This window comes from Lytechinus variegatus, chromosome 1, assembly GCF_018143015.1.
Source record: "Lytechinus variegatus isolate NC3 chromosome 1, Lvar_3.0, whole genome shotgun sequence".
Taxonomy (NCBI): Eukaryota; Metazoa; Echinodermata; class Echinoidea; order Temnopleuroida; family Toxopneustidae; genus Lytechinus; species Lytechinus variegatus.
This window is the reverse complement of record NC_054740.1, coordinates 52,193,393-52,219,254: the sequence shown is the minus strand read 5'-3', so window position 1 is coordinate 52,219,254 and position 25,862 is coordinate 52,193,393. Positions and strand designations below refer to the sequence as shown.

The following is a 25,862-nucleotide window of genomic DNA, read 5'->3' as shown; positions in this document are numbered from 1 at the left end:
ACAATTTTATTATTTATTCATTAAATCTCATTTTCATGGAATCTCCAGAGTTCACTTGTTCAGTTTATTCCATAGTCGATCCATTTATACCATGTTATTTTCAGCCTGTTGTACTCTTTTTATCATTCACATATTGCAATGCTACTCTTGCGAGGTTAAAATCAATACCTTTTCCTAAAAAAATGAATTTTATTCATTTACACAGAAGAAATTTAACAAGCAGTACACTATATCATAGAGTCATTGAGTACTCAAGAGAATTCAGGTAGTACAGATTTCTAACACATAAAGTACAAATTTTCTAATCTAATTTATATACATCTCTTATCAACTACAGAACTAAAACAGAATATTGTACAAACTTACAAAATAAAAATGAAAGAGAGGCATACTATAGCACACATAAGAATGAGTCTTACCGTAATTAAAAGATAAAGATAAAAATAAAGCAAGAATTTGACCTACTGAAGTACGTTCAGCTCGAAACTATATTTTCCTTGAAGTCATTGGTGGAGAAAATCTGAATTTCATTCAATGAATTACAAATAACCACACATATCAACTTTTCTCTTTTAATTTGTGTATATTTTCATTTACATAGTATTCAGCAGTGGCGTACAAAGGATTAAAAAAAATGGGGGGGTTCAAGCTGAAAGAAATGTTGACAAAACAAAACTGCAAATGCTATTTCTTGATGCTAACTTGTAATATATGGCATGTAATCACTGGGAAACACAAGTGTCAAACATGAAAACAAATACAAGTCCAATGCTTGACAAAGTCTTAACCCATTAAATAGCACTCAGTTCCAGTAGCAACGGAAGAGTTAAATGTTTTTTTTAGGGACAGGAAGACTAGATGCATTCATGCAATTATTGGAAGAGGGAATGCATAATTTGTGCTTAGATTTCTAGCATAAAACAAGCACCAATTCAAAACCGTAAGGCACATAGAATTTATGACATTGGGCACAGAAGGTAGATAAAAAGTTATTTTCAAGAATGCATAGCTTTCCATTTCCCTTTATAATGATAATAGGCATTTATATAGCGCCATCTAGAAATAATCAATCCAAGGCACAGTGTTTATTATTATTACAAAGACTTAAGCTCGAGCTGACTTTCTGTGCTCAGTGTATTCAAGGCATTAATCCTGCCGGGTACCCATTCACCTCACCTAAGTTGAGTGCAGCACAATGTGGATAAATTTCTTGCTGAAGGAAATTACGCCATGGCTGGGATTCGAACTCAAGACCCTGTTTAAAAAGTCAGAAGACTAATCCACTGGGCCACAACGTTACAGTTTATACATTCCTTATGTACTCACAAGTTAAAAATATCACATTTTGATGATTGTACCCATGCACAAACAACAAAATGTCAAAAGAAAAAAAATTGCTGAGTTCACTTTTCATACATACTCATTTTTTGTGTGTCTATGTACACATAATGAGTTGAATTGATGAGCACACATAGTATCTTCATTATAAACAAGATGGGGAATACGTGAAGACAAACATACCATAAAATTGTTTTTAAGTACCTTTAAAACCACCCCGCAATATATATTGCATATTTATGACACGAATACAGATATTTTTGAATACTGATGATACATATCTTTGGTTAATGAATAATATACAGGTTGAATTTGTAGCACCTTATAATAGTAATCAAGGTTTTTTGGCTTTGTTTAAGAAATAGCAAGGCAGTCTTTTTTTCCAGTTTGAATACTGAAACTTGCATATAATGTTGCATGTACATGTCGAATACAAATGATGATCACTGATCATACAGGCCGGATTCAAAGGCAGTTTGGATACAATTAGATCACAATTAATACAGATTTCATGATTAAGTACACTTCATCAAGCACATTCACTTAGAACAGTCCAGTAATATTCATGTTCAAATAAAGGGAGCAAAATTCAAGAGAGATGGTTTGATTCCAGCTCAAAATCATTCAAATTATCTGAAATAGTCAATAAGTAAATTAGAGTTAACTATTAAATAGTGTCCAGTGAGCTCAACTCCAAAGGCTCTCCACATGAGTAAGATGAAATATCGATACAAATGTTTGAGCAAGTTCTCACAATTCTCTCACTAATCCTCCCCACTCAAAGTAAAAGTTTTATCGGCCAAACAAGCTAGAACTGAAGATGAAAAAATATACAGCAAGGAAGCATAGTCAATACAGAAAAAATTGGCAACTTGGCATCTTATGCACTGACACCATGCAGATTATAACAATATCAGGTAGAACAATGCTGGTATGCAGTTAAGCACAAGTTTGTTGTCCATTAAAGGGCATGCTTGATCCAACTCTCACAAGACATTTCAACATGGTTGGCGGCTGAATGACGGAAACTCCAGGGATGCTTTACTCGCAAGGCCTGAATAGAAGCCAAAAACATGGAAAGGCCTCATATGTACATTACAGCATAAAATAAGGCCTGAAATTGAAAGTTGCCAGGGCTGGATGGAATCATGCATAAAGCCTGAAGACTGGCATCTCTGAGACTCTCTTCTTCTGCTTGAATCTTTTGGCCTCAAAGGGCGTGCTCAATCCCGCTATCACCAGGTATCTGAAACATGGTTGGCTTCTGTACGATGGAGACTCTCTTCTTCTGCTGAATGGCAGGCAGCACAGGAACACTGGACAATGATCTTCCTTGGTGACCCCACGCCCCTCCTTGCGGCAGACCAACCCCGTCCCCAATCATACCGGGAGCATCCGGAAGCTCCATGCAGTCCTCCGCGTCAGAGAAGGCATCATCCAGCGGTGTCTCCAGGCGACCCGGGTGGTGCATGTTGCGAAGACGCCGCTTCTTCGAAGATGAACTCACACCCTGTCTCCTAGACCTAGAGGACTGGGAGCGTCTGTTGCTGCGTGGCGGAGGCTCAATGACCGCCTCTGTCTCTAGGGTTGTTCTGCCTCTTGTTAGTGGCCTGCCACTGTCAGAGGAGTCTGAAATAGGAAAGAAAATTAGATGAAGGCTTGATGCAACCTCTTGGAAGTTTTAGTACTTTACAAAAAAAATATTCTTTGACAGATCTGTCATTTATTTAGGTCTACATAACACAAGGATTGAATCTGTGCTAGTATCATCAAGTGAAAATAAAATAAATTACTAGATAAATATTGTCACAGTCTTTTACTTGGAAATAGGGCCATTGTATTAAAGTTGGATAGGTCTCTTAATCCTCCATGATTTTACTCCAGACCAACATTCTTCTATGTTGATGGAATAAAGAATGGTATGCTAAATAAAATCGTGAAGAATCTGCTAATTGCTTTCAACCCGGGAATCAATCACTGAAGTTGTCAGCCCTTACAAGTTTTCATCATCTGACAGTTAAGTGAGACCCTGTTCTCAGTATGCTTCGAACTGATTTGGACATTGCTTCCAAGGGCGCTTCCAGCATTCCCATCACTCGTTTACCTTGTTTCCACTAAACTGTGCTTCTCAACCAATTAAAACCAAGTGAAGTCATCATGGAAGGACTTGCCAGTTGATTTGCCCCACAGTCTCTTTTATCCAACAGTTACAACAGTAACAGTTGCCTCTCAGCCATTCAAAACCAAGTCATCAACTTGTTCCATCCAACAAGTTGTCAGACCCGAAAATGTACCTTGATTCTGATTGACTGAGAAGCACTGTTACTGTGGTTAACTGTCGGATAAAACAGGACTTTCGTCTCATAACTTATCGGATGAGAAATGATGATAGAACACTTTCCTGATCTGGTGTTACAGATGGATGCTTCCTCCCCTGGACAAGTAAATGTCACATTGCTTACCTGGAGTTGCGCGAGGTGAGTTGCCAAGAGTGGCGATTGGGTAAGCTGCTCCCCTCCTGGCCAGCATACGTACAGGAACATTGTTACCCCAAGAGGATGATGACGTTGGGTCATCACCAACCACGCTAGAAGGTGGCAAATCCAGTTTCATACCTGCACAGTGAAAGCAAAATGGTCATGGCTCCTTCAGATGCTCAACAAGAATTTTTTTTTTCATTTCCACCTTCATCATCTACACCATCACCATCATCAGAGTTTGACTCATTGAATGCATCATCATCATTGTGATATCACCACCATCATCTTCATCATTTTCATCACCATCATCATCATCACCATCAACATATCATCACCATCACAATTTATCATCACCATCACCAGTGGTCAGCTCACCTATTGCATCGTCATGGGATGCCGACTCAAAACTGAGTGAAAGTCTGTCTCCTTCATCATCATTACCCTTCTCTCTCTTCTTGGCAAAGGCTTTGGCAATCATCTTGCTTTTCTTCAGCTTGACTGGTTCATTAATTGGTTGTCTTGTCACCCTAAGAATTAACCAAGGAAAGTCAGCAAAGATCAATGAACTCAATGTATTCAAGAATTCTATTTCATATAAGAAAAAAATTTAAAGAAAAACCGGCAAACGCCAAAAGATATCCTGCCATGACACTTGCATGATGTTTGGCTTCTGCACTGGCAATTTTTTTAATCATGGCAATTAGTGACAATGCAGGGCACGAAGTGCGTCCATGACCGCCATAGATCAGACTAGTTCATGCCATATTCACAACAAGCTTATATTCATACGCAATATTTGCATCATCTACTCCATCATCATTCAATAGGGCCATAAAATTTTAATAAGATGAGTTGTAAAAGTATGTTAGGTTCAGAACTGGCTGACATTGTAAGCAGGGTAATGCTAGAAAATAACGTTGTACGTCATTGTACGTTGAGGGAAGAATAATTGATTATATGGATATCAGTGAGGTAGGATCAAATGGCAGGTACTACAATTTTTACAGTCATCACACTGAACATACCATACCATGTATATTTACTTCTCATAGTACTTCTAATAATTTGCATGATCTTAGGACTCACTTTCTCCACATCCGCTTCCATATAGCCAGGGTTGCGGGGGTCCAGACCCACATACTCATGGCGATGCCTGCCCCAAACATTGAGAAGAGATGAACCATGACGATGGTCAAGTTGGGTCTTGTCTTCAGGGCGCAGGTAGGCAACGTGTCTACGTTGTCCACAAGCTGGCGCTCTAAGGTGACGTTTGCTTCACACCTGAAGAAAGAAGCGTTATGCAAGTATTAAAGATCGTGGCTATGTGGATAATTCTCCAGACTTTGTACCACAAGGTCTGGGGTTCAAATCCCATCTCAGCACCTGCATCCTCTAGAAAGGTGTTAATCTACATTTGACACTCTTCACTGAGGTACAGGAAATGGGTACACTGTAAAATGAATTGCCTAGCTAGCCTGTTCAAGGTATAGTTGTTTTAAACCCAGGGTAATAAGTATGCAGTGCTTGACACTGTACTGAGCCCTACATACAGTGGTGCTCAAAAGTTAAACCCCACCAGAAAATGAACATGCATGAATTTAAAGTGTTCTAAGTTCTGCCATGTTTCAGATATTTAACTGTGAAGTCAGATGATAAAATATTACATTCAATGAAGTTTGTTTATCTGGTCTTGTCAGACATTGTAGTGTTGTTCATGTCTACATTCAACACTCAGCATGAAGAGCATTTTGTGGTGGGCTTCACTAACTTTTGAGCACAACTGTATATGTTGCATATTATCATCATCCAAAACAAAAAGATAATTGATAATGACAGCATATCAAATGGAGGTTGCATGATATTAAACATATATGTACTTGATACCCTCTAATCATTTAATGGTGTTGGTTCAAATCCCCCTGCTGCCACCATGCAATTATCAACTAGTAGACTAAACTGTTTGAATTTTAACCACGTCAAAGTTTTTGAATTTAAAGTCAATAATGCTATTGAGCTTCCTACCTTTGCCTGTCTATCTTTTCTGTCTATCTATCTATCTATCTATCTATTTCTTTCTCCTATCTTTTCTATAATATCTATTCCTTCCTTCCTTCCATTGACCTATCTATCTACCTACCTATCTATATCTATCTGCTTATCTACCTATCTATCTATTTCTATGATAGTAAATAGGTTAACATTCTTACACCAAATAGTCTTGAAAGCCCTTCTCCCACTGAGCTTGGTTGGTGAAGTCGTAGAGATGGCAGGCAAATGTGATAAACACAAAACCAAATGCCAAACATGCAAAGACACCTAGAAAAAATGGGAAAGAGAGATAGTCACACACCATCAAAAGGACCAAATATCATCTATTCATCGCAAAGTTTTAATCTCATCATACGTTTTGATAGTATCCTCAATTCCTCATATCGTGAAGCCACAGCAAGAATGTTTTCAGAATATTCTTCAGATTAAGAGTCCGTTCTGATTACTGTCCTAAAACTAGTTTACTGAAAACTAATTTAGTGGCAACTAGTTTAATATGTATTAAAGAGAATGCCCAAAGTGGTCTTGGAAGCAATCTTACAAACCAGAAGATCGTTTAGCATCGTTAGACTGGTTTTTAATGCAAGTGATCAGAACACAACCTTTCCTCAGGAAGCGATCTTCGCACATTTTGAGCATGCTACTCCACATACTGTGTGTATAGTTTTTATGCTGCGATTTCTGGCAGTCTCACCTGCATTACGTGATTCAATATAGCACAAGTGCTGACTTTGAAAACTACTACAAAATAATTATTCACAAAAAACACCATTCATATAATGATACAATACTACGTTCATTGATCCTAAATGCCATTTGACCTTGATCATGTGACCTAAAACTTGTCTGTCCACAATTCATAAAAAATATCCATAAACTTTGAAAGTTATGACAGCAATTCAATAATTAACTCCCACATGGCCAAAGTTCATTGACCTCTTATGAATTTTATGAATCAGACCCATAAACTTTTAAAATCATGATGGTAATTCAATAAATACTCCCAACTTGGCCAAAATTCACTGACCCTAAATGACCTTTGACCTTGGTCATGTGACTTGAAACTAAGGCAATTTGATTACTTGTATGGCCGAGTTTCAAGAACTGGGTCCATTTTCTCTCAAAGTAATGATGACATTTCAAATACTTAAGATTTCAATATTCACTCCCCCAACATGGTCTAAGTTCATTGACCCTAAATAACCTTTGACCTTGGTCATGTGACCTGAAACTCAGGCAGGTTGTTCAGTAATATTTGATAAACCTTATGTCCAAGTTTCATGAACTAGCTCCATATACTTTTCTAAGTTATAATATCATTTCAAAAACTTAACCTTCAGATAATATTTGATGTTGATGCTGCCGCCATCGCCGCTGCCTTCGGAAAAGCGGCGCCTATAGTCTCTCTCTCTGCAATGCCGGTGAGACTAAAATCATATAATTGTCAAATGAGGACATTTCTTAAAATTTGACTGGAGCTGAACATGGGAAACATGGCACATCTATGTAAACATTAAACATATGGAATGATATATCAAAGATTAAGAAAATTAAATGCAATATTGTTCAGGCCTAATTAAGATGCATCTTACCTATTCTGGCTATAGTTCCTTTGATTTTGGTTGATGCTTTATCACTCAATAAACCAGGATTCTCTTTGTCTAATGTGCATAATGTTATCAAACCTGTGGCAATAAAATATATATATTACATAAAATACATTATATTCACCAATAGATTTCTGCAATGTTTTTCTGTTCCATATTTACACCAGCATAACTTGAGCACTAGATTTAAATTAAAGTGGATATGGAACCTGAACCTTGTCATCGTATCCATCAGTGTTAAAATGCAAATCCTGGAAAGTAGATTAGTGATCTTAAAGTGAGGAAGATAATGACGGAATAAATGAACTTTGAATGATGATGGGAGTGGTAGTGGTGTAGGTGGTGGCGATGAAAGATGATGACGATGATGATGGTGATGATGATGGTGGTGGTGATGATAATGATGATGATGATGGTGATGATGGTGATGATGATGATGGTGGTGATGATGATAATGATGATGATGAAGATGATGATGATGATGGTGATCATGGTGATGATGATGGTGATGATGATGATGATGATGATGGTAATGATGATGATGGTGATGATGATGGTGATGACGATGGTGATGATGATGATGATGATGAAGAAGAAGATGACGATGATGATGACCATGATGGAGACAACAAGGAGTCTGATGAACATGTTGATAACGATGATGATGATGATCAAGATAATAACAATATTCACGTTTTGCAAAGATGATGGTGGTGGCAGACCTCCCGACCTATAACTTGGAATATAAGATGATTTTGCTCTATATAAAACAAGTGTCGCTAAAGTGAGCACATAATACGCCCGCCTGTAAAACGGAAAATGGAGTTATTGGTCAAGCAAGAAAAGTGGAAGATGGCTACTTCACCTTTGACCTTCTGACCTCAAAATCAATAGGCTTCCTGGGATCCATGCTAGTATCATACATACCAAATCATATGAACCTGGGTTAAGTTAAACTAAAGTTATCACATTTACAAGGACTGTAGAAGGGCAAGATGAAAACATGTCACTGTGACCTTGACCTCAAAATCAACAGGCTTCCTGGGATCCATGCTAGTATCATACACACCAAATTATATGAGCTAGGTTAGGTTAACTGAAGTTATTGCGTTTACAAGGAAAAGTTAACGGACGGACCGACAGACGGACGGACACCGAGTGTGATACCATATGGAGGAGTCAGCATTTCCCATGGCATTCTGCAGTAAAGTTTCCAGAAAAATAGGGGAACCATACATGTATTTCAAGACCTCAAAATGGTCAAAATAGCATATTCTTTCCTCCAAATCCAGAATGGATGAAAGGTCTCTAGTGGTGTTGGTTGTGGCAGCAATGAAATGGATGATAACTCTGATCTTAGAAATGTTCATGATAAGGATGTAATTAATCAATTTATACAACATGCATAAAATTTAATCCAAGTATCCCACTGTTGGCACCAGGCTCCAGTTTCATAAAGCCTGCAATAATAAACCACAAGTCACTAAAATCCTGCAATTTGACTGGCAAATATTTACCTTCTCAAACTTCTCAAAATCAAAGCTCAACAATTTCGTGTACAAAGTCAATATGTTTAAAGAGCATCACAAATCCTCTGCATACGCAAGAGACAGTGTTCTTGCTTGGACTTTCACAAAGGTATGATACATGTATTTGAGCACAAATGGTGCAGTTTATCTCATTGCTTGTGAGCAAAAAAAAATTCCCTGATTGCATTTGCAAGAGACCGTTTCTTGCTTGTACTTCAAAGGTACATATTTGAGTATAAATGGTACTGGTTATAGTTTGTGAGCACTATGAAAATTCAACTCAGCTGCTGAATTAATTATTAATTGATTATTCAAAATTTCTGGAAATGAGGCTTACCAGCCGATTTGTATACATTGTGTGACATTTTACACTGGTCCATATGGGAATTTGGGAATTTCCAGGCATTTCCGGGGCAAATTTTACCTGCATTCCCGCACACCCCCCCCCCCCTGCTGGATACAAATTACAACATCAGAGTTGCCAACCTGAACAAGAACATTTCAGTATTTTCAAGGCTGAAAATCAGTATTTTGTTGAGGAAATTAGTATTTTCACAGGAATACCATAGGACAACACAAAACTGAAACTTTAAAAATCATTATTTTGCATGAAACCATCAGTATTTTCTATTTTCAGTACTAAATACAGAAAATCAGTACTAATTGGCAGCTCTGCAATATTAATGGTACACTAGTATGGGCACATTCATTGCAACACTAACTTACCCTGTACAAGATAGAAACCTCCAAACACCAAACAGAGCCCGATGGGTGATAGCACAAATCCAGCTCTGTAATAGTGATTCTGGTATCCAACAAAACATATACCTGCAACAGAATCGCCATCCACCTAGAACAGAAAAACAAAGTAAAATAATGGATATGAAAATATTCTACTTTCCCTTGATCAGTATTATTTTGATCAGTATTATTTGATCAGTATTATTTGGATGAATATAATTTTTGTTAACTGCAACATGATCAATATTTAATTATCATTCTGATCAATGTTATTTGGATGAATATTGTTGTTATTAACTTCAATGTGAACAAATTTCAGTGATCTCAATTTTTACAAGTAGACATTTTGTACTTTGACAAATTGTAGAATAGTGTTTCAAGAAGAGTTAAAGTTTATCTATTCCCTTGAAAGGGAAAGAAAGTGTGTTCAGTGTCTTACTTCCATCTATTGCCTTTCATTTTGAAGCATAAACCACTTACAAATTATACTGATAAAACATTGCATGGGTATGCTTTTCGTTTGCAGCTGTAAATTTTTGTTTTTTGTTATCATTTCTCCTCAATATTTAATGCCATTTTGCATAAAAGGAAAAGTATAAGTGGACGGGGGGAAGAGGGGGAATAAGAGGAGAAGCAGGAGGAGGATAAGAAGGAGAAGTAGAAGAAAGAGGAGAATGACAAGGCAAATGAGGAGGAGAAGGAAGAGAGATGGAGAAGGGAAATGAGAAGGAGGAGAAGTGGAAAGAGAGGATGGAGAAGAGGAAAAAAATAGACAAAAAAGAAGTGGAAGGAGGAGAAGACGAAGATGGAAAAGAAGACATTTTAATATCACGTCATAAATAAAGAATGAGTATCTCCCATTACCTGATTGATTGCTAGTATAATGACCACCAAGACAAACGGCATGGTCCACGATATCAGGTGGAAGTAGGCTGTTTTACCGTGCAAAGGATCCTTGGGTGTGCCCAAGGCTCGGAAGGAGAGGTGCCAGGAATAGGCCAGCATGACAAACCAGAACACACCAGCCAAGATGAAGTAGTAGACGATGATGAATACAATAACGCAGGACAGGTTTTCCCCCTCACTGGAATGAATGAGAGGAAAAACATTAAGGCCATTATAAGCACACATAAACTGCACAAAAAAGAAAAAAAAGAGGTTAGATGTAATACTATTCAACACCGCCTAGCTTTAATGTAACACTGCATCAACAGGTGTGAAAACTAAAGAAAGAAAAAGTGGTGTTGAAAAAAAGTGTTGAAACACCAACCAGCCTAAATGTACAGCTGCACCAACAGGTGTGAAAACCAAATAAAAACAAAGAGCAGTGTTAGATGTAACACTAAAGGTGTTGAATTTAGCACCACTAAGCTTCAATGTTTGACTGCCCAACAACTATGAAAACTGAATGACAAGTGGAATGCCTCTGGCCGTCTCACCTGCATCACGCGTTTCAACATACATGTAGCAGCATTGCTGACTTTGAAAACTACTATAACTCGCACAAGATGTTCAGTGATACTTGGTTACTCTCACTTCCACGTTTTATGAACTAGACCAATACACTTTAATACAGAGAAAGGATGGTAATTCAACAAATACCCCCAATGTGGCCAAAATTCATTGACCTCATGTGACCTTTGACCTTGATCATGTGACCTGAAACTTGCACAAGATATTCAGTGATACTTGATTACTCTTATGTCCAAGTTTCAAAATCAGATCAATAAACTTGCAAAGTTATGATGGTAATTCAACAGATAACCCATTTAGCCAAAGTTCACTGACCTTTGACCTTGGTCATGTGACCTAAAATGTGCACAGGATGTTCAGTGATACTTGATTACTCTTATGTCCAAGATTTATGAACTAAACCAACATACTTTCAAAGTTATGATGGTAATTCAACAAATACCCCCAATTCGGCCAAAGTTCATTGACCCTAAATGACCTTTGACCTTGATCATGTGACCTGAAACTTGCACAGGATGTTCAGTGATACTTGATTACTATTATGTCTAAGCTTCATGAATCAGATCCAAAAACTTAAAGTTTTGATTGTAATTCAACAGATACCCACAAATCGGCCAAAGTTCATTGACCCTAAATGACCTTTGACCTTGGTCATGTGACATGAAACTCATGCAGGATGTTTGGTGATACATGATTGACCTTATGTCCAAGTTTAATGAACTAGGTCAATATATTTTCTAAGTTATGATGACATTTCAAAAACTTAACCTCAGGTTAAGATTTTGATGTTGATTCCCCCAACATGGTCTAAGTTCATTGACCCTAAATGACCTTTGACCTTGGTCATGTGACATGAAACTCTAATAGGATGTTCAGTAATACTTGATTAACCTTATGGCCAAGTTTCATGAACTAGGTCCATATACTTTCTAAGTTATGATGTCATTTCAAAAACTTAACCTCAGGTTAAGATTTGATGTTGACGCCGCCGCCGCCATCGGAAAAGCGGCGCCTATAGTCTCACTCTGCTACGCAGGTGAAACAAAAATGAAAAGAAGTTTTAGATATAACACCGCAGGTGTTGAATTTAATACCACTCACATGTAGCTTCAATGTAGGACTGCACCAACAAGCGTGAAAAATAAATGAAAACAAATTATTTGGAAATCAAATCTAATACGATATAAATACCGCGACTGCAACACAACATTTGCTCCTGCAAAACATTTTCTCATCTTATGTCATTGAATTTTTTATTCAGAATAATGAAAAGATTAAGATTAGGCTTCATTTAATTTTGGAGGTTACATGTAGATTTTCCATCGGAGCAACTGTCATGGAACCAAAATACAGACTACTGACCTTGGTTCAGCCAATCTCATGGTGCCATCATGGCGGCATACGATATCGTCTCTGGCGCCGTCTGAGAACTGGGCTAGGAAACCAATGCTACCGAGGAAGAAACATCCATTCATGTAAAATAGGATCACCGCTGGATACTTGCTGGAATTCTTCCAATCTGCAAAGAAGGTACACTACCACAAAAAATCAAAGAGAGAGAGAGAGATAAACTCATAAACAACTGTCCTGTCTATGGTAAAAACCTGTCTTTTACCTCACATATGAAAAGAATAACATTTTAGAATACTAGTACCAAAGTGTGATGTCATGACAATGAACCGGCGGGTTCTAAACTGAGTCGCAGACTCGCAGCAGCACGATCGTCTATTCACATTTGTATTGCAAAAATAGTGTTTTGTCCCTGGTTCTTACCATCATTCTGAGAGTAATAACAGCTAAAGCATCGTTTCATAAAGCTGTTCCTAGTAAGTTAAAAGCGACTTTAAGAAATCTTGACTGGTGATCCTTTCTTGTGGCTATTGGTATAATAAATTGGCGATGGTTTAGGGTATTAAGAAAGGATCACCAGTCATTCTTAAGGACGCTCCTAACTTACGAACAGCTTTATGAAACAGCACCTGGGTTCATTATTTTGTTCAGAACTAGGCTGCCATGACACCATGGCAACTGACGTCATCACTTCAGTACTCTATGCTAGAACTTGTCTATAAATGCAACCTGTCTCCATTGGCCAATTAAAATTCCATTTCCCTTGGAAGGCCTTTACATCATGTTTGCCTGCATTTGTATATGCTCCAATAAATATTGACTCCAGAATTTGTAGACCATGATTTGAAAGAGTTGTGATTTGCTGTGATGTCACTATTAATACAGGTATCAAAGCAAACAAAAATAGTAAAAAACAGTAAAAATTCTATAACCATTTCATGTAACTGGACGGGGAATAGTGGTTTCTTTGAGACCATGAGACTTTTCAGTATGGCCAGGAGGGCAAGACATCTCACCTATCCTATAGACTGATATAAAAATTAACAAGTGGAATGCCTCTGGCCGTCTCACCTGCATCACGCGGTTCAATATAGCAGCAGTGCTGACTTTGAATACTACTCTAACTCGCACAAGATGTTCAGTGATACATGGTTACTCTTATGTCCACTTTTTATGAACGAGACCAATAAACTTAGAGATATGATGGTTATTCAACAAAAAACCTCAACATGGCCAAAGTTCATTGACCTTACATGACCTTTGACCTTGATCATGTGACCTGAAACTCGCACAGGATGTTCAGTGATACTTGATTACTCTTATGTACAAGTTTCATGAATCAGATCCATAAACTTTCAAAGTTTTGATGGTAATTCAACAGATACACCCAATTCGGCCAAAGTTCATTGACCTTTGACCTTGGTCATGTGACCTGAAACGCGCACAGGATGTTCAGTGATATTTGATTACTCATATGTCCAAGTTTAGTGAACTAGACTAATAAACTTTCAAAGTTATGATGGTAATTCAACAGATACCCCCAATTCGGCCAAAGTTCATTGACCCTAAATGACCTTTGACCTTGGTCATGTGACGTGAAACTCATGCAGGATGTTCAGTGATACTTGATTAACCTTATGTGTAAGTTTCATGAACTAGGTCCATATATTTTCTAAGTTATGATGACATTTCAAAAACTTAACCTCAGGTTAAGATTTCGAAGTTGATTCCTCCAACATGGTCTAAGTTCATTGACCCTAAATGACCTTTGACCTTGGTCATGTGACATGAAACTTTAATAGGATGTTCAGTAATACTTGATTAACCTTATGGCCAAGTTTCATGAACTAGGTCCATATACTTTCTAAGTTATGATGTCATTTCAAAAACTTAACCTCAGGTTAAGATTTGATGTTGACGCCGCCGCCGTCGGAAAAGCGGCGCCTATAGTCTCACTCTGCTTCGCAGGTGAGACAAAAATTGGATAAAATTAACCCATAAATGGGAAGAGGACATGAATTAATTAAAAACTAAAACAAAAATAAATGTTACAAATTATACATCTACAGTATGTGTCTTTCTTATTAAAACCTGATATGACAAACTCCCTCTATACATGTATCAATAATCATGTTTTACATCCTAGAGCCTTATACCACAACATTTTTACAAATATACAAACATGAAAGGAACTTGGAACAGAAAATAGCTTGAAAACGAAAGTGTTTTCTTTGTAAATAGTCTCTGTACAAAACTTTTGTTTGTACTGAAAGCAAATTGATTTTCTTTTCAACATAAGTCACCAATGCAAACAACCTACATTTTGACTCGAATTGTTTTCATGAAAATCAGTCACTTTCAATGAGGGAACAATGACAATGTACAGGGCAATGAAAAACGTATATATTTTTTACTAAAACCAATTCCAGCTTAAACTGAAACAGAAGAAAGCTTGGAACCAAAGACTAACTATAGATCAAAAGTCTGCCTGGATAATCCCTATAGTCGTATGGATACTCTTTTCAGACCAGGGCTATTCATTGTATGCCTAAGCCCCTGACAGCAACAGTTTTCTATTCTCCTAACTTCTATTCTTTCTTTTTGCCAGTGCATCTGATTCATAGAAACTGTACTGTGGTCACCAAATACACCAACACACACTAATGATACATGGAGAAATCAGCTTTGCTCTCTGGCTACTAAGACTTGACATAAATAAGCGTATTAAACATACAGTTAATCTTTCAGGAGAGGAGGCCACAATTTATGTCAAAATAGTCAGATCTTGAATTGCTGAACTAATTTATTGTATTGAACGGTTTAAGTTGTCGATTTATGAGTCTCTGCCATATACATGGAATAATTTTGTCCAAATCAGAAAATGAATCTACAGTAAAGGTTAAGTCCACCCCTAAAAATTGTTGATTTGAATCGATAAAGAAAAGCCAAATAACCATAACGCTGAAAATTTCATCCAAATCAGACGTAAAAATATTAAAGAGAGTTATGACTTTTTAAAGTTTTGCTTATTTTTCACAAGCACAACTCAGTGATATGCAAATGAAAGAGAGGATAATGCCTTTCACTGTTTCTTTTATTTTTTTGTTTGAAATTACACAATATTTCATGTTTTACAGATCTGACAATAAGGACCAACTTGACTTAACAATAAACTGTTGAAATAATGACCGGTAATTCCACATGTTAAGGGAGGAATCAAATTTTGTTTCACATGACAATGAGGAGAAAATTAGAATTTAATTTCAAATGTCATATAATAAAATACAAAAGAAATAGTGAGTGGGTGATGTCATCAGTCTGCTCATTTGCATACTGACCAGAATGTGCATATAACTTTTTTCGTGAAATTAAGGGAAAGTTTTAAATGTCATAACTTTCTTATTTTACATCCGATTTGATGAAATTTTCAGTGTCATGTTTGTTGGATTTTTCTCTTTTTATTCAAATTAACTCTCTGTTGGAGTGGACTTGTCCTTTCATGATCAACTCGTTTCCATTGAACTTACCAAAAGGAAGTTTAGGTGACTCTTCAAACACAAAAAAAATAATACAGATAGTGCAAACATTTAGGTCTACATAACTTCTTTATTCAGAAGTATGCTGGATGGACCTTCAAGGTTCTAAGTTAGGCATATGAGGTTAAAAATGGATTTTATTTCATTATTTTATGACCTAAAAAAAAATCATGAGTCACAAAGTTTGAAACCAAAACTTTGTAGAAATTTCATTTCATTCAAATTTTGCTTTTACTAACTATACACAAAGATCTGACATTGCCAAACACACACACCCACACACACAAATACAAAACTGAACTCTCATAAAATGATATTTCATTATCCCCATTTTTTTTAAGGGGGTGGTGGTAATTCTACCGATGTGAAATAAATGATTGGAAGTAACAACAGAAGCCTTGACTTGGCACGAGATTGCCAAGAGCCATGTATTATGAAGGGATCGGCTGTTATGCTTGCATCAGAGAGAGATTTTAAATTTGAAGGGGGGCAAGGAAGACCCTCTTATAATGTAGAGTCTCAATCAATGTAGAGTCTCAATCAATCAGGATACTTAACATCTCCATCTTCAGTCTGATACATAGATCTACAAACCCCCAGCCTTTATACAGTTTAATTTAGCAAACATCCACTTCATACCAAGTGTGTACATGAAGCAAACAAATGAATACCAGCCTTTCAAAGGACCACTTACCCTCCACAAGTATTCAGTAAACTTCTACAACAAATAAATCTTGCTACTTTAATGGCAAACAACTAGTCTAGCCCCCCTTGTTGTGGTAACAAACTGCACTTTAATTGCATTTGGTCAATACAAATGTATCAAATTTAATGATTCTTATCAAAACGCGTTGTATGAAAATTTGGAAAACCTAAGATAGAATTATTATTTTCTTCAAAGTTTGATTTCATTGTCAGATTAAAAGTTAATCACAACTCAGTTGTTGTGTGGAAGATGCAAAATAAGATCTGATATCTAAAGGTCAAGTCCACCTCAGAAAAATGTTGATTTGAATAAATAGAGAAAAATCAAACAAGCACAATGCTGAAAATTTCATCAAAATCGGATGTAAAATAAGAAAAATATGACATTTCAAAGTTTCGCTTATTTTTTAACAAAATAGTTATGCATGTATGAACGAGCCAGTTACATCCAAATGAGAGAGTAAATGATGTCACTCACTCACTACTTCTTGTTTTTTATTGTTTGAATTATACAATATTTCAATTTTTACGAATTTGACGATTAGGACCTCCTTGCCTGAAGCACACAATGTTACAATAATGGAATTTCACGTGTTCAGGGAAGAATGAAACTTCCTGTTACATGACAATGAGAGAAAATAAAAATATTTCATATTTCATATAATAAAATACAAAAGAAATAGTGAGTTAGTGATGTCATCAGTTCCCTCATTAACATACCGACCGAGATGTGCATATAACTGTTTTGTGAAATGAAGCGAAACTTCAAAATATCATAACTTTCTTATTTTACATCCGATTTTGATGAAATTTTCAGTGTTATGCTTGTTGAATTTTTCTCTTTTTATTCAAATCAAGTTTTTTGGGGGGTGGACTTGTCCTTTAAATAAGAATGTCTCAATTAGTCTACGTTGGGGCCTGAACAAAAATGAAAATATATGCTGTTTCCAATGATGGGTGTAAAACAAGTTCTCATGTCCAGAATGAGACAAAGCTACAGGCCTATCCATCACTACATTTTGAAAGGAAATTTAATAAATAAAAACAAAATAATAAAAGCATTACAGGGACTTTCTTTTGAGTTTATTGAATTTACATAGCAGGGCATAGTAGTATGCATAACTCATGTTTCTTTTCAAAGTAAAACATAATAAGCATGTGTTGGGAAAATAGAGAGCAAATTACACAAAAGTGATAAGAGTTATAATCATATTTCAGACACTGACACTCTCTCATTTCAAACTACTGTCATTAATCTATTTTATTTTGTACTGGATTTTGTACTTATTAGTTACTTTACATACAGTGCAATCATCAAATCAATCAAAGCTCGGACATCACCATCACAAAGATAATGTGCACCATTGTCATCATCATCATCATCGTCGTCATCATCATAATTGTCATTGCCATTAAAGGAGAACGTACCCCAGGCTAAAAAATTATGATTTGACAAGATAAATAAAATCAGAATTAAAAAGTTCTGAAATTTTCATCACAAGTTTTTATCATAACAACTGCGACCATAAGCTTCTCCTTTCCAAAACAACTTGCACATTTTATTCACACTATTTTTATCATGAACTCAAGATTATTGGCAAATAATATGTGTTAAAGGGAAATTTCACCCTTATATTAGTTTGAATAAAAGTAGAACCATTCTCAAGAGAAAAAAATATTGGGGAAGGGGTAATGGTATTCTACTGATATAGCGTAGGTTAAGAATTTTAAAAGGAAACTGAAACCTTTTGAACAATATACATGTACATGTAGCATTTGTGAAAACAGAAAAATCAAAGAAACAGATCAACAAAAGTTTGAGAAAAATTTAATAATAAGTTATGAGCATTGGCAATGCGACAAAGATAAGTGATCTCACATGTGAACAATTTTCCCATTACTTAATAATAATGGGTATTTAGAGGCGCTAAAAACAAAAAGTACCATAGCGCGTACAAAAGTATGAAACATTTAATATTTGCAATGATTACTATACAATATTCAAGATAAAAAGGAAAAATATTAATTATTGAGGAAAAAGGTATGTCTTAAGGGATGATTTGAAGCCAAGAACACTGGAAACATTTCTTATTGAAAGAGGGATAGCATTCCAAGTCTTGGCAGCTGCTACGGCAAACCGTTTTTCGGCAGAGGAGAGTTTTGACAAGGGAATGCAAAGTCTGCATGTGTCAGTGATTGAACGAAGATTACGAGTGGGTGTGTATAATTTGATGGTATTATTAAGATATTCAGGTGCTAATTGATTTAGAGTTTTGTATACGTAAAACAGACTTTAAACTGAATGCGTTGGAATAGAGGTAACCAGTGGAGTTCCTTATTAGGGGTGTAGTATGAGTTCGGGATCCAAAGCCAAAAATTAAACGAGCGGCACGATTCTGTATAACTTCAAGCTTTCTTCTATCTCTAGCTGACAAAACAGTATATAAACTATTACAGTAATCTAACCGAGAAAGGATAAGTGCTCGCACAGCATGGTGACATGTCTTAAGATCAATAAATCTACGAATCCTCCACAAATTGCTGAGATGATAATTACAATTACGGACAACCTGATTTACTTGAGCAGACAGTGTGAACATGTTATCAATGTTATCAATTACTTTTGTATATATACATGTATTTCACTTTAAACTGCCTCTTTTATCACATCTACATGTATCAGTATAGGAGGGAATGTAATACAGATTTTTTTCAAAGAATACATTATGGATAAAGAGTTTACATCACAATAAGAGCAAAAAGAGACTTTGGGGGTATTCTATAGTCCATCACAGGGAAAGTTGTTCACATACATGTACTATGTGACATCACACATCTTTGTCACATTGCCAATGGGAGGATCTCCATAGCATTTGTGATCGCAATATTCAAATGCTCATAACTTTATCATTATTTTATTTTTCTGAAATTTTTATATTTGATCTCATTCCTTGATCATTCTCTTTACACACAAGCCCACTTGTCCAAAGGTTTCATTCCACTTTCAATTTTGATTTTGTGACTAATGTCAAACACGATTGTTCTGCTTTGACCAGAACCATCCTATCGTCGGGGTGAGCTTCCCCTTTCACACTATTGTTGTCAGTTGTGAAGTTACTTACCAGTGTGAACAGGGTGCACACAACACACATGCCAGCAAACACTGCGATGAAGATGTGAACTTTGTGATGATCCTCATCGGTGAAGAGGGGGTTCTTGCATTGGATACCGCACCCCTCTACGTTCTCATACCAGCTCTTCGCATTGTCAGTCTCCACCAGAGGCGGCTCGCACCCACCTGTCAAGTTGAACGTCACTGCCTTGTAGGAGTTCTAAAGGGAAATACGAGTGGCATATTAAAAGTACATCTTATTACATTTGATTTAGATTTTATTTCATTTCATTTCTGCATTCATGAATATGCAACATAACACGGGGGGGGGGGGGCACTTTCATTGGCGAGTGGATACCATGGACGTGGGGTTCCGAAAAGCACAAGTATTTTCCATGTTCTGAAAATGCACCCCTTAACAAGTAGCCTATTGGCGTGTACCTTTAACAAGTATTGGAAACAAAATGGTCCAGAATGGCCCTTTTCCTACATGAAAAAAGGTGTCTTTCATTGTCAAAAAATATGTTGAAAAAGTCTGAATTCAAACTTCAGTCTGAACAGTGGCATACATGTAACTACGGAGCAGAAAACTCACCGGCTCACTACATTCTCTGGGCATGTGCTCTTCATTACACTGCAGGAAATGTGGCCAGCCTCTTTCAAGTTCCACAATCCTACAAGGTGACTGGACGACGGTGCACATATCAAAGCTTGGCAGCTCCACCCGCCCGTCCTCGCACTTTGGCATGTAGAGGGCGCAAAGAAGTGGCTGGACAACCTCCCAGCACTTCGGGACGTTCCGAAGCCCCTTCCACATGACGAGCCTTTCGTTGACCTCCTGGATGGTCGTGGAGTCATTGGCAAGGGACAGGGAGATGTGGGTGTGGGAGATCTCTGTCCCGAGGCACTGTGTCATGTTGGCAGGGAGGGGCGTGCAGGCAGCGGGACGGGTGCAGTCACTGCTTGTGGTGATTGAGAAATTGACCGACAGCTGAGCATGGACCACATGGCTCAGGAGGAGCAGAACAAAACCTGACCACCAATTTATCTTTGAACCCAGTAATCCATCCATTGCACCAGCGATGATCCACTCTGTTACCATTTCCCTTTTCTACAGTACCTGAGGTAAAATGTAAAATAATTCAAAGTAATTTAAAAGGCCTTCCACAGATCGTTGATTATGACATCTGGGCCCCATCTTACAAAGAGTTATGATTGATCAAATCAATTGTTCCTCTATGGAAATCCATTAGAGTCATAATTTTTTCTACAGGAAAATTGCACAATCTCCTTTGTTAAACAAAGAGAAGTGCGGTGAATTTTCAAGAAAACAATGAATGCGTGAATACACAATATAGGCTAGCTAGAATCAATTTTAAACAAATGTGCATAATAGATGTTGACGTTGCTGGCCGTCCATAGTTGTGATTGATCAGATCAATCGCAACTCTTTGTAAGACAGGGCCCTGGTTTTCTCTGCACAAACTACATGTAGGACCGCACATCATTTTCCTTTGGAAACAATCATTTCAAATTCAAGATCGTTTTATTCACGGTGGTGAATTATTCACCACCTTAAGAAACCTGTATTTCCAAATTTGAATACATATGGTCTCAGGTTATTACTTCCAATTACTTGATTGAAAGTCACAGAAAATTATTTTGTAGGCTATAACAAACATGTACAAAAACTCCTTTCTTTGAGGGCTGCCTACAGTATCTTTCCCAGAGGTTGATGGATCTGATCTGACAACCTGCCTTGGTTTTGATCTGCTGAGAAGCAATATTGTCTTTCTTTTAGTAAAGGGTAGGAATTAATTCTTATTTCTAAATTCTAGGGGCTATTTTTCTTTTCCACATTGGGGCAATTGCAAAAGTATTTCATTCATTTGAAGGTATACTTTTTAGGGGTAATTGTGCAGTAAAAGAAAATATTCTTCTACCAGATAGAATACTAGTGTTGATTTTCAAAATAATATGCAATATGGAACAGATCTTGAGGCAACTCTAGAAAGAGTGGTTTTTCTACTCTGTTTTAGTCAGGATGTCAGTCTTTGTCTGAGACATCATAAAATTCCTTAATGGACCTCTCCCCTAAATTGCTGCAGTGGAAGTGCTTTTATAACTTCAGTGGGGGTATTTCATTTACGAAATTTTGGTAGTAATTACAATTCAACCTCATCATTATACCATGCATGTTTCCATAAAATATTGTAGGCCTACATGTTAATATGTATGCCAGAATTGTTTAATTTAGTAAAATATGAAATATAATTTTCCCTAAAAAATCAAATCTATAAAACTGTTAGTTTTGAACGTCTGATACAATACAAATAAACAACGCAATTAGGCCTATATTTTTACTAAGTACAAGCTTGCTGGAGCTCCATTCTTAAACTCTTGAACTTGAAACTACATGTAATATCAAAAGGAAAAAAAAACTCCCTACGGAGAATTTGGATGGATGCAAATTTATGAAAATACCAGTACATATATGGTCAAGAAAGTACCATTATGTCACAAGTCAAACTTTTATTGTAATAAATAATGGCAAGCAACAATTTGTTTACATAGTTTGATTTATCTTAGCTTTAACCTTGTATTTAAAGGGGAATCCAGCCTTGGCCATAAAATGTTGTGTTTGGAAGGAGAAAAATAAATTAAACAGAATGTTGAAAGTTCGAAAGAAATCGGACAAGCAATAAGAAAGTTATAGCTTCTTTAAAATTGAGATCACTAATACTATGTAGATTTCAAATTGGCAACTGGGTAAGTAAATTATGACAAGGGGCAAGTACAACTTTCCCATAGGCCATGTACTTTATTATCAGGGATTTGTGGTTTTCTCCCAAGTACTCATTCCCCTGGGGCAGAAATCTAAATATAACCCAGGTAGTATATTGTTTTATGTCCTTATGAAAGAAAGATATAATTTTAAATAAAACTTTTGGGAAAATGACATTTTAGCCATATTATGTATTGGAGTACATGGAAGAGTAGTCCTTGCCTTACATCACTATGACATCCCATATGCGGCCAATTTGAAGTCTCCATGGGTATAGTGATTACCAATATTTAAAACTTTTAAAAATTCATAACTTTCTTGTTGTTTGTCCAATATTGTTCAAACTTTCACCTATCAACTTGTCTGATTTTTCCTTTTTTATAAAAGCAAGTTTTTATTTGGGTTGGATTCCCCTTTAAGAACTATTAAAGCATAAAGCACAATTAAGTATGTATATAAAGATGGTGATAAGAGAGAGAGAGAGAGAAGAGAGAGAATCAGAGAAGAGGTGATCGATCAATTCATGTACTTTCAAATTCAAGATTTCATTTAATGAATGGTCTATGAAATAGGAAAAGGAGTGGAATAGGAAGAGGATTTTTTTAATGGCTGCCATTAAAGGGATTATCCAGTCTGGATATTTATAGAGTAAAATTCACAGAGCAAAATGGTGAAAATTTCATCAAAATCGAATAACAAAGTTATTGCATTTTAAAGATTTGCATTATTCTGGTGAAGCAGTTTTAGGCATGTCTCATGAATATTCATTAGGAGGGCTGATGATGTCATATCCCCACTCTTTGTTGGTATTTTATCATATGAAATTGGGTTTATTTAAAATGTTAATACCAAGAACTAAAAACAAGTGCATTAGTTGTTTACAGCTGCAACTTATTTCATTATAAAGGAGACACATCATTTACACATGTATAAAAAATGAAACAAAATGATTTCATGTAATAACATAAGAAAAAGGAAGGAGAGGATGTGACATCATCAGCGCAACTAACTATTCATGACGATGTGCGGCTTTCACAAATTTTAAAATTCAACAACTTTGTTATTTTTTTCTCCAAGTTTGATGAAATTTTCAGCATTTTGCTCTGTGATTTTTAATCTATGTACTTTGAATATTTTCAGCCCAAACCATCCCTTTGAACTTAATAAACAACACCAATGTAAAATGAAATACCGTCTTTTACGATTCCAAACGTCATAAAAATGTAGTTCAATGAAACATTTTTAATCATTGATACCGAAACATACGATATTTGACAAATTGTATGCATGAATTAGAGAATTTATCCAACTGGTAATAGGGGTCTGAAAACAACAAATACGAGTTAAAGTTATAGATGGCCTGACGTGGTATAATTTTTATTGATTAAATCATTTTACTATTTCAAAATGAATGGTTTTGTGGCGTCTTACCAACAGTTTTTATAGTTTCATTGTATTACAATTATCAGTGAATCTATTAACCCACTTGTTTTGTGATGTAATTTCAACCTCTATGATTGATTACATAAGATTATAATTGCAAGATTTCTAGGCATTTTTTCATGTCATAGTCTACCCACGTGATGCCATACGTAATTAAGAAGTTAGGACAGGTTCGGAGGTGTCATAAATATTTGGCGAGGTTGTTATACAGATCTTGGTAAAGAGGGCTTCGTGAAACGGTTAGCGGACAAGTAGTTCACTATCTCCGATTTAGTCAAGAAATTAGACTTATGATGGTGTTGAGAACCAGGCCCCAGGGCGATGATTCATTCTTGAATTCAGATTCAGAAATGAGGAACTCTGTGTTGAAGATTTATAAAACTGATCAAACTCGAAGGCTTTAAGTTATAAACATGCCAATCAACTTCTTAACTTTAGGAATATTAATCAGTTGACAGTGATCTGTAAAAGGAAAATCAGGAAGAACTAAATCTACAGAGGGCATTTCCAAAGTCGGGATTTAACAAAATTCAATCCCTGTGCAGCAACTCATTCTCTTCAAACAAACTGCAGCTCCACAACAGCAAACCAACGTCAATGGGCCTCACACACGCATACACACGGCGGTTTTGCGTGTAGTTTCAATGCAGACAGATATGGAAAAAGGTGCCTACCTACCAAAACTAACGGTACCGTACCGTACTCCAATGCAATACCGATTGCATCTCACACATTACTTCACATTCAAAGACAGATATCGGAGTACTAAACTACTAATTGTAAACTTTAATAACAACTCAGGTTTTATCTTTAACTGGCCAAAATTAGAGAAATCTATCACTTACCTATCCAAATTCAGTCACTCATGATGCCTGTAAATATAAACTAAACGTCTTTCCTGGGACCATGTCCATGATAGACTGTCGCATTCTGGAGCTTTCGGACGCGAAAGTTTTCAGACGAGTGTGTGTATATGTGTAGCTGTCTTTTGTGGAATTCACTTGGAGGGGTCTTTCGAGTCGACTACTACTAGTAGTCTGCTGGTACTGGTACAGTCTCTGCTGGAGCTAGTGTAACGACATAATTTATTATAGCGACGAGGGCCACATTTTTTTCAAATAAAATATCTAACTATTAAATAGTCAATATTCATTGAGCTGATGAGGGGCAGAACATGGTGTCCGCATGGTTTATAATATTCATATGGGATAAAATGTGCCAGAGAGCGCGAAGCGAGCGAGAAGAAAGTTTCATCTCAAGATATTTTTATCTTTTTTGGTCATGGAACTTTTAAATGGGGACCATGGTCGAATCATGATCAAGTTGTCCCAACCCCCACCCCATAATCTCCCCATATTTATGCTTGTGCAAATTATAAATTGGACAGTGGCTAAAATATTTTTTGCAGATCGAAATAATCATGATAATAATTCTTTTGAACGAAGAAGAATGACCAACAAAACAAGCAGAAAAGGGACCATAAGGGGTGAAATAGGATTATTCTCTCTCTGAATATAAAAATATTTACAATATGACATTTATATTTCAAAAGGGTAAAAAATTGTGCTTGCTCGCTTCTCCCACTCGCTCTTGAAAACTTTCCCCAACCTCAGTTTTTGGTCCAGTCAACTTTTTCGTTCACAGTTTCACTCGGGTGTTTGGTTCACTTCACAAGTGTATAAAGGTGTTGCCTTTTTTTCTTGAACATTAAGAA

At 36.4% G+C, this 25,862-nt stretch overlaps 1 protein-coding gene across 1 annotated transcript; it reads right to left on the bottom strand.

Annotated features, from left to right (window-relative positions):
* Positions 1-402: 402 nt before the first annotated feature.
* On the bottom strand, positions 403-25,110 carry LOC121416282 (smoothened homolog). The gene is made up of 12 exons (XM_041609819.1): positions 24,994-25,110; positions 20,516-21,040; positions 19,931-20,140; positions 12,580-12,752; positions 10,609-10,828; positions 9,730-9,853; positions 7,460-7,552; positions 6,026-6,134; positions 4,905-5,099; positions 4,194-4,345; positions 3,801-3,953; positions 403-2,967 (listed from the first exon to the last, which is right to left on the bottom strand). Exons 2-12 carry the CDS (start codon positions 21,020-21,022, stop codon positions 2,549-2,551), a joined length of 2,355 nt encoding a protein of 784 aa, XP_041465753.1. The 5' UTR covers positions 21,023-21,040; positions 24,994-25,110; the 3' UTR covers positions 403-2,548.
* Positions 25,111-25,862: the final 752 nt, after the last annotated feature.

Excerpts from the sequence above, each read along its gene's own strand:
- LOC121416282 (XM_041609819.1), bottom strand. The coding sequence starts at position 21,022 with ATGGTAACAGAGTGGATCATCGCTGGTGCAATGGATGGATTACTGGGT. Across the intron at positions 10,829-12,579 it reads ATGAGATTGGCTGAACCAAG|TGAGGGGGAAAACCTGTCCT; the intron begins GTCAGTAGTCTG and ends CATTCATTCCAG. Across the intron at positions 9,854-10,608 it reads TTATACTAGCAATCAATCAG|GTGGATGGCGATTCTGTTGC; the intron begins GTAATGGGAGAT and ends TTTCTGTTCTAG.